The sequence below is a fragment of the Prunus mume genome, linkage group LG3 (genome assembly GCF_029339155.1).
Source record: "Prunus mume cultivar Tortuosa linkage group LG3, ASM2933915v1, whole genome shotgun sequence".
NCBI classification, from domain to species: domain Eukaryota; kingdom Viridiplantae; phylum Streptophyta; class Magnoliopsida; order Rosales; family Rosaceae; genus Prunus; species Prunus mume.
This window is the reverse complement of record NC_142700.1, coordinates 86908-95897: the sequence shown is the minus strand read 5'-3', so window position 1 is coordinate 95897 and position 8990 is coordinate 86908. Positions and strand designations below refer to the sequence as shown.

The 8990-nt window shown below is 38.1% G+C and overlaps 2 protein-coding genes across 10 annotated transcripts; both read left to right on the top strand.

Annotated features, from left to right (window-relative positions):
- The first annotated feature begins 275 nt into the window (after positions 1-275).
- On the top strand, positions 276-3022 carry LOC103324390 (protein PHR1-LIKE 3-like). Its single transcript, XM_008226437.3, has 6 exons — positions 276-613; positions 871-947; positions 1028-1082; positions 1795-1864; positions 1956-2025; positions 2312-3022. The coding sequence occupies exons 1-6, from the start codon at positions 436-438 to the stop codon at positions 2777-2779; spliced, it is 918 nt and encodes a 305-aa protein (XP_008224659.2). The 5' UTR covers positions 276-435; the 3' UTR covers positions 2780-3022.
- A 1703-nt stretch (positions 3023-4725) lies between these two features.
- Positions 4726-8777, top strand: LOC103324391 (myb-like HTH transcriptional regulator family protein). 9 transcript variants are annotated; one of them, XM_008226440.3, is made up of 9 exons: positions 4726-5044; positions 5368-5424; positions 5607-5643; positions 5770-5997; positions 6694-6770; positions 6921-6963; positions 7116-7173; positions 7404-7473; positions 7966-8777. In XM_008226440.3, exons 4-9 carry the CDS (start codon positions 5871-5873, stop codon positions 8509-8511), a joined length of 921 nt encoding a protein of 306 aa, XP_008224662.2. In that variant the 5' UTR covers positions 4726-5044; positions 5368-5424; positions 5607-5643; positions 5770-5870; the 3' UTR covers positions 8512-8777. The 9 variants fall into 9 exon arrangements, with proteins under 9 accessions (XP_008224662.2, XP_088904500.1, XP_008224666.2 ...); XM_089048374.1 differs by having other exon boundaries at positions 4737-5044; positions 7125-7173; XM_008226441.3 differs by having other exon boundaries at positions 4844-5044; positions 5303-5424.
- The last annotated feature ends 213 nt before the right edge of the window (positions 8778-8990 follow it).

The following is an 8990-nucleotide window of genomic DNA, read 5'->3' as shown; positions in this document are numbered from 1 at the left end:
ACACACACTCAAAACCCATCATTACACACACTCAAAACCCATTTATAAACACACCCAAAAAGTTGACTTTGGGAGTAATTTTGGGTGTGTTTCTATATTTAAATAGTGCTTAAATTTTTTTATAAATACATGTCTATGATTGAGTTTATTTATAAATTTGTATTTGTATTTTACCTCTGCTCTGCAGCTCTGCTCTTCCCTTTTATCTTTTCACCGTCCACGAAATATCGAATAGGCCAAATAAATTAAATTTAAATTAAATACCCAACACCCACCCAGACCCAGGGCAGACCCAGGCAGGAGTCGGCCATGGGAAAAGTAAAGTAAATAAAAAAGGCTACAAATCTTTACGGGCTCTGGCGCTGGCGCTGTGTGGAGATTGGGATTTGACGATTGCAGAGAGAGAGAGAGAGAGAGAGAGAGAGAGAGAGAGAGATGTTTCCGAGACTGATGCAGGCTCCCCACGAAGGAATTGTTGGTCAGGAAGATATGCAAGGTCACAGAGGAGACCCTTGCCTCGTTTTAACTTCCGATCCCAAACCCCGTCTTCGCTGGACTGCTGACCTTCACGAACGATTTGTCGATGCCGTCACTCAGCTTGGCGGTTCATCTAGTCTGTTGCTTTTTCCTTCATTCTCCTTTTTCAATATCCCCTTTGCCTAAATCTATTTGTTTTGTATTTGATAGGTAGGGTTTCTTGTTTGGGAACTTAGCTTCAACTTGACCTTAGCATATTGTTTATGAGTCAGATAGCTTGTTTGTCTGCCTACCACCATATCAATACTGCTTTCTAAGATTTTGCGAATATCTCGTGTCCTTGAATCTTCAAGCTGTTTTGGATTCTCATGAGAGCTTGTATTTTATTTGCAGAAGCTACGCCAAAGGCTATTATGCGGACAATGAATGTGAAGGGGCTGACCCTTTTTCATTTGAAGAGTCATCTGCAGGTTTCTTTTTTTATCATTGAATTATATCATGGTGTTTGTTACCAAAGTTTAAACACTTATTGTTTCTTACTTCATTACAGAAATACAGACTAGGTAAGCAATCAGGGAAGGAAATGGGCGATGTATCCAAGGATGGTAGGTTTTGTCATAAGTCTCTCTTTGTGCCCTTTCATATTAGGTGGTTTTGTTCGGAATGGAATAGGTTTTAGAGTATAGAATACAACCATTGGATCCTAAAAGTTAATGAATGAGCCAACAATGTATATCAAGCTAACACACTCCCTCATGTGGAGTTCCATCTTGCATGTGAAGAAGTGGGCAGATGTCAACAAAGAGCAGAGACTGATTTCAAATGTAGGTTCTTAAGTTTGAATGTCATGTTAGACAGTCATTGGACTCCAAAAACTTAAAGCTGTTAAGGAATAATAAGTGAACAATGTATGTCAAGCTAGCATTGTTGTCCACATCTTAAGATGTGTTCTTTTATGCCCTGACACTCCCCTTATGCGTGAGCCTCGTTCTAGCACAACACATAGAATTCAATAAAATTTGGGAGGTTACAGTACCAATGTTCAAACTCACGAGACCATTTGCTTGTGTTTCCAAAAGTTTATATTTGAAAGGATGCAGGACAACACTTTGTTTGTACTTTTAACAATAAGTGCTCGCTCTTTCTTCTCCTCCCTTGATACCTCTCCAAAAATGAAGGGATTTCCTTCTCAAATAAATTTGGCTACTTGTATATTATCATATATCTATTTTGAAGCCATCTAGAAGGCATATTATGTGAGTGCAATCTTTAATTTTGTGTCTGACTTCTTTTGCCAATCACTGTGAGGAATGTCAGCTTCATACCTTCTAGAAAGCCCTGGTACCGGCAATTCTTCGCCAAATTTGCCAACTTCTGATTTAAATGAGTAAGAATTTTGATCCCTTTTCTTTTTTGAAACCTTTTGATGCTTAATAGGTCATTTTACATTAAACGTTTGGTTAAAATGGCATCTTTAGGGGTTATGAAGTCAAAGAGGCTTTAAGAGCACAGATGGAAGTGCAGAGTAAATTACATGTGCAAGTTGAGGTAAATTTCCCTACTCTGTAGGTGGGATGTGTGTGTGTGTGTGTGTGTGCGTCTTGCCCCTTTTCTGGAGTATCTTTGTGAATGGTAAAGTTACTGGTACGTGTCTGGAATGCAATTTTGAGCCCTTTCTTACCTTTTATTTGACTAGCTTGTGACTCTGCACTCAGAATATAATTGATGATAGTTCAAAATGCTAAAATTATCATCTACTAGGAAGTAAAGAACTTTTGGACTCAGTGTCTGGATCCACACACAAGCTACTTAATCTTCTTACCATTTTATGTAGGCCGAGAAGCACTTGCAGATTCGCCAGGATGCAGAGCGAAGATACATGGCAATGCTTGAGAGAGCTTGTAAGATGCTTGCTGATCAATTTATTGGAGGTTCAGTTACTGATACTGACAGCCATAAGTGTCATGGATTGGGGAATAAGAACACAAAAGGTCCCTCCCTTGACCCACTTGGCTTCTACTCATTACAATCCACAGATGTGGCTGGAGTTCATGGTCCAGAAGAAGAAGTGCCGACTAGTATCCATACCCAAAGGGCTGATTGCTCCACTGAAAGCTGCCTCACATCACATGAGAGTCCTGGAGGACTGACCTTGGAAGGATCTCCTGGTGGCGGGAAAAAAAGAATGTTGAGCTTGGACTCCGCAGCTGCATCTTTAATTTGGGGTGAAGCCAAGGTGAGAACCCAAGAGATTAATGTAGCCGCAGTCAATCCTCATGGTATTGCTAGGTATGGTATGTAGGGCTGAAATTGAACATGACCAGAGTGAGATCCTGTTGTTCACTCAGTGCATACGATATTTAAATGTAGAGTTTCAATCTTCTCTTGTCCATTTAGTTGGCAGGAATTGAAAGTGGAAACTAGTTGTCTCAACTCCCAAATTGTAAATTCAATATACTAGTGGCTTAAATATCAGAACGAATCGTGTGTCCAAAGCTGCTTGGGTTAAATTTTTGACTTAATGTAGACTCTTAAATTGTAGACTTGTCATGCAGTCTTGAGATGAGAGTGCTTCTAGTCAACTTTTCAATGCATGAGATCTTTACCACTAGACGAAGAGCATCGGTGGCTATATGCCTTTCAGCTTGGCTTACCGCATTGCTTTGTTTTTGGTCTTTTGTAATGGAGTACAAGTAATAGTCTAAACTACAAGACGAGGGGTTTGTCACTTACACAAGAAGAACATATATATATTTTTTTTTTATTCAATGCTAGAACATATTTGAAAGAGTGATTCGTTTGCATCCCATCACTATTCACAATTCATTTTGGGTTCATTCGTTTACAAAATATTCGTTTTGGGTGCAATGCGAGATACTAAACGATGATTACAAATATGATGTTCATAATTTTTTTACCCACTGTGAATTGATTTGGTGTTGAATATCAATGTTGTTTGCTCCATTTGATGATCGAAATAGTATTTGTATAAGCCGAATGGAATCGTCGTCTCATCTATGGTAGTAATCGACCCTGGACTGGAGGACTTAGTGGAGTTCGAGGCTTTCTTGGTGACGTGGATATTTTCTTATTGTTTCCGTTTTAGGATAGTTTGGTTGAGCACACCCCGTAACGTACTATGATAGGAAAAAATTGATAATCAAATGATAGAATACAAGTTAGAACAACCAAACTGATAAGGTGGGCAAGTGCCAAGTATCGTTTGATTTTTGTAATAACGACAACATAAGAAGAGAAAACTCCAAATACACGCGTAGCTCTCAAAATGAGGCAAACAAATATGACAAAATTGCCGGAATAATTGTTGTTTGGACAAGGGACGGAATATTATCAAGCAGATTCCGTCAAGGCCGGTTTTTTTTTTTGGTCGATAAAATAATAAAATAAACTACTCGAGGCCGGTTATGTATCACTAATGTTATTTATTTTGTGATCGCAATATTTTGATACAATTTCATTTTACTATTTTGCACTAAAAAAAGAGAGAGGCCGAAGCCTAACATAAGAAAGGAGAAAAAGGGAAACTAGGCAGGCTGCATGCCTGCATTGAATGAGGTAGATCACGAATTACCATAATTTAGTCATGCAAATAAATGAGGTTCACTATTGAAAACTATAATCTACGAATGTGATACATAACATGATACTTTATTGCTTGTAATTAAATAAAAGTTCAGTATGTTCAAGAGTTAAAAAATTTAGACTTTGTCAATGCGGGGGCTAATACGTTAGTTGTGACCCTCTTCTTCCTCATGCTTGACACCCAGGATCGAAACCCCCGAATTTCTATCTTCCCAACATAACTAAGTCTATTTTTGGGACTTTAGTTAGCTTAGTATTATTATAAAAATAATCACTATTGATCAAAATTCAATGATTCATATTCAAATTAGGTTTAATCCCAATGTAGTTTTTTTCTTTCTTTCAATCAATGGCATATCATTTGATCAATGTCATACTTTCAATTTTTTTTTGTATTCACATTTTATCAAGTGAATTTCAGTTAAAAAATCTCTTAAATAACATTATTTGAGGAACCGTTTGTGCATGAATTTCATTTTGTAGTTTAACAATTTGAGCACTCAATGTATAAGGATCATTAGTCCATAAAACCAGCCAAATCAAAACTAATATTAAATAAATAGATAAACATTATGTTTCTAATTGAGATTAAAATAATCACCATTTGATCAAATAGTTTACTAGTTACTGAATCAGCTGATTTTTTAGAGAATTCTTACTTTGTTTCGTTCTTCGGTTCTTCCCCCGAGTGTGGGTGGTGGTCTCAAGTCTCTCCCCCTTTTTTTTTATTAAAAAAAAAAAAACACTCGGTGCTACCACTTGTACGTCGGGAATCTCTCTCTCTCTCTCTCTCTCAAGACTATCTATCTATCTGAGAAACAGAGAGAGCCATTTTCTCCTAAATTCAGACCTCCTCTCTGAATTCTTATTCTTATTAGTATTAATTAACGAACACGGAGATCAGAGTTTCGAAATTGGAGGGCGGGTGGGATATGAGGGAGAGTAGATCTGTCATCTGAGTAGGGTATGTCTCTTCCCCATTTTTCTTTGCTTATCTGAACTCTGTTATTCTTCTTTGTCCTTGGCAAATAGCATGCTTTTTGACATACTTCTTCTTTCTAAATTCATAGTAATATGATCTTGCGCTAAGATAGCTCACTTCTTTATGAAACCCTAATTTACTGCCCACTGTCTTGAAATGGGATTGAGGCAGAGCCTTTGCCTATTATTGCTTCATCAATTGAAAAAGAAAAACGATAACCATTTTTTTCGGGGATCGTAGATTCATGAAAAATTTGTCTTCATGCGTATAAATCGCTGACTGCCGTAGCTTCAACCTTTTCCCAGCATATCTATTAAGGGGTTAATCAGTTCATCAGCGCCTTAGCAGCTCTCCTGCTTTGGGTAAGCACATCAATGCCTTTTTCATTTTTCAACTCTTTAACTTGCGCTCTTTCAAAAGATAATACTTGTGATGAAGTGTTTTAGTCATCAGAGATGGATAGCTCTACCACAATCTGATTGGTTCTGATTTTACCGATATTAAAGTTTAACTGTATATTTCTTATTTATCTTTTGACCCAAAGGAAGAAAGAATTTACGTGGAATGTCTACCTTACTTAGGTAAATAGTGATTCCTTTATTAGGCATGTGTTAGATAAGGTTGTAGTTGGTATGAGTCATGAGGTTATGTTTCTTTTATGCTATAGTGCATTATGCATTATGGCTTTCTGGTTCTTCTGTTTATAGGTAAATGAAAAGTGTATCAACCAAAGGATGTTACTAGTGCACGCTTAGTCTGCAACAACTCACTAGTTCATGGTCAGCATTTAGACAGTGGCATCAACACAATGGACCCCATCAACGGAGGAAACAGTCTCAATAATCCTAACCTTGCCTCAAAACAGCGACTGCGTTGGACACACGAGCTTCATGAACGCTTTGTCGATGCTGTGGCACAACTTGGTGGGCCAGATCGTGAGTGACCTTAACTTCTTTCTAATTTGTTTCTGTTGTTGGTTGTGGCATTTATCTGCTAATGTGCAGCAATTATCTAGTAAATCAGTGGAAGGTGATATTTGTAAATGAAATCTTGACACTTTTTTTTTGTACTCAAGTGGATGAAATCTTGACTTGACTATACATGTGTGTTTCCATATCTTCATCAGCTTAGATGGAATTCACTAATTTTGATACAATACACTTGTATATATTATAGAATTCTTTGTTCTGTTCGAGTGAGCAATCTCCTATTGTGTTTCGCTTAGAAAACCTATGGTTGCTTGTCCATTTAATTTAAGTGAGGGAAGCGTAGGTGAAAAAAAGCAGTTTCTGGTTTGTTAATAATGCTTTACAGCTCGCAAGTCTTCAGTGTATTTCAACACGTGAATCCATAATGAGCTTCTAGATTATCATATTTTATGTATGATTCTTTGCATAAAAAATGGCCTCAAGTTTAATTCATACTTGATCTTATATGTGGTGTATGTGATATGTTTGAGAACTTGATTGAGATCAGAAAATGATATATTGCGTGACAGAAGATATATTTTAGATGCATCATGTCTTCATGCGAGGGAATGATTTTCAGTGGAAATATCTGTCCATTTCTACGTATGATATTGTTTATTTACCATGTAATGTTTTAAATAATTTGTTCTTAATTTTTTCTAGGTGCGACACCAAAAGGTGTTTTGAGAGTGATGGGTGTACAAGGTTTAACCATATACCATGTAAAAAGCCATTTACAGGTATGTAAAAACCATTCTGTCCAATGCTGAACTTTTCCAGTTTTCTGTTTTGTTTTTTTCCCTTTTACTTCAGTCAGTTGTGAGAATGGGTGAGGATATATGGCTATCTCACTGGTGTTTCCACTAATGCCACTTGTGTGATGCACTCAGAAATATCGACTTGCAAAATACCTACCCGACTCCTCATCTGATGGTAGGTGAACCTGATTTCTTTTATGTTAATTATTCATGTATTTGTAATTCTGCATTAGGCAGGTTCTCCATAGTGATAAAGGAATATCAAAGATGAATTATTGTTTGACCCTTCCTTATTGTGTCTTGATTCTCTTCAAATGTTAATGCAAGGAAAAAAAGCTGACAAGAAAGAACCTGGGGATGTGCTTTCCAATTTGGATGGTTCATCGTAAGTAGAGCTACTTACTATACTCAGTATTTCTTTCTGTTATATGGGCCATGTGAATTGGAACCCTGTAGTCAAAGTTTAAAGTTGAATAATTCATATTCAGTTCACAACTTGTAAGAGCACATACAACATGTGGCTAACAATTCAGAGGCTTTTGTGTTTCTTGGATTAATTTATTTCCATTTGTTTCCCTTTGTCTGATAATCTCAAAAAGCTGATTCTGTTTGCAGTGGAATGCAAATTACAGAAGCACTCAAGCTGCAGATGGAGGTGCAGAAGCGACTGCACGAGCAATTAGAGGTATGTTTTCTTCACAGAATTTAATATATTGTCTCTAGGTTTTACGTTTTTCAACTTAATATTTGTTATCCACCTGAGATAATATAAATATCCATAAAATGAAGAATTTGAAGGGAGACCAAAAAAAACAGGAAGAGATTTTGCAAGTCGTTAATCTTTCCCTTTCTACAAAGGCTCATGTCACTTCAAGTATCTTCAGGAGTCATGGTTGCCACTCAAATAGTTCAAGTTAGCTTTTACTGGTTATGCATGGTTCACCTATCTTAAAGCAATGTAGACCCTAAAAAGTGATGTTGATAGTGTCAGAAACCCTTAGCAAGATGTCCTCTGAAAATGACCAAGCAACTGGATAGGAAAATAATTAGAGAACAGTTGCAACCATTTCCCACCCAGTGCCGTACTACAATATAGAGGGGGAAGGGGAAGGGGGGAAGACTTGTTTGTTGGGGCCTGCATGACTTTTGATAAGCTGAACTCGTGAATGCACGGCAGGTACAGAGACAGCTGCAGTTACGGATTGAAGCACAAGGTAAATACTTGAAGAAAATTATAGAAGAGCAACAACGACTTAGTGGAGTTCGTTCAGAAGCACCTGGCTCTGGGCACTTAGCTCGTTTGTCAGATGACAATTGCCCAGAATCTGATAACAAGACTGACCCGGCAACCCCTGCCCCGACCTCTGAGTGCCCCCTCCAAGACAAGGCTGCCAAGGAATGTACACCAGCCAAGAGCCTTTCCATTGATGAATCTTTCTCATCTCATCATGAACCCTTGACTCCAGATTCTGCTTGTCATGCTGATTCTCCAGCTGAGAGTCCAAAAGCAGAGAGGTCGATGAAGAAGCGGCGAGTTATCATGGGCGAAGCATTCGCTGATCCAGAAGTGGTGCTTACACACCAAATACTAGAGTCGAGCTTAAACTCTTCATATCAGCAAGCACACACGACTTTCTTGCCTAGGGAGCAGTTTGATCCCTCATCCGGGATTTCATTCAGGAATGAAAATATATTGGAAAAAGTTGCGGGCAGTGACATGTAGTTTAGTGTTCTGAGCAGCATGCCCTGAAGGAGTTTCATTTTGCCTTGATGAGTTTTATGGGAGGTACGTCTGTAACCAGGTGAAAGAATGTTGCAAATTACAGGTGTGCTGCATTAGTTAGGTTCCAGCTTCAAACACGTCTATGAACTGTGCCTTATTTAAGTTGAGAGAATTGTTGCGAACAATGGTTGGAATTAGTACTTCTCTGCGATATAATTACTGTAGAGCTTGTTTGTGGGCAGATATTCTTTAGAAACTTTTGATCATTCCCCGTTTTAGTAAGCATCGTCATTCCATTTAGCTCAAGTCAGGTACATTCAAATATGGCAACCAGATCTAAATGTATAAACTTACAATCCAAGAGTGGCCTCAATCTAATGTACTGAGTGCACGGGTTGGGTCCGCCCCGCTGTTTTGCCAGGATGTCGGTATTCGCCAAGTAAATTTGGTTGGGGTTCGGGGCAGAGCTGCATGGGTCA

Excerpts from the sequence above, each read along its gene's own strand:
- LOC103324390 (XM_008226437.3), top strand. The coding sequence starts at position 436 with ATGTTTCCGAGACTGATGCAGGCTCCCCACGAAGGAATTGTTGGTCAG. Across the intron at positions 1,083-1,794 it reads GGGCGATGTATCCAAGGATG|CTTCATACCTTCTAGAAAGC; the intron begins GTAGGTTTTGTC and ends GAGGAATGTCAG. Across the intron at positions 1,865-1,955 it reads CCAACTTCTGATTTAAATGA|GGGTTATGAAGTCAAAGAGG; the intron begins GTAAGAATTTTG and ends TGGCATCTTTAG.
- LOC103324391 (XM_008226440.3), top strand. The coding sequence starts at position 5,871 with ATGGACCCCATCAACGGAGGAAACAGTCTCAATAATCCTAACCTTGCC. Across the intron at positions 5,998-6,693 it reads ACAACTTGGTGGGCCAGATC|GTGCGACACCAAAAGGTGTT; the intron begins GTGAGTGACCTT and ends AATTTTTTCTAG. Across the intron at positions 6,964-7,115 it reads ACCCGACTCCTCATCTGATG|GAAAAAAAGCTGACAAGAAA; the intron begins GTAGGTGAACCT and ends TGTTAATGCAAG.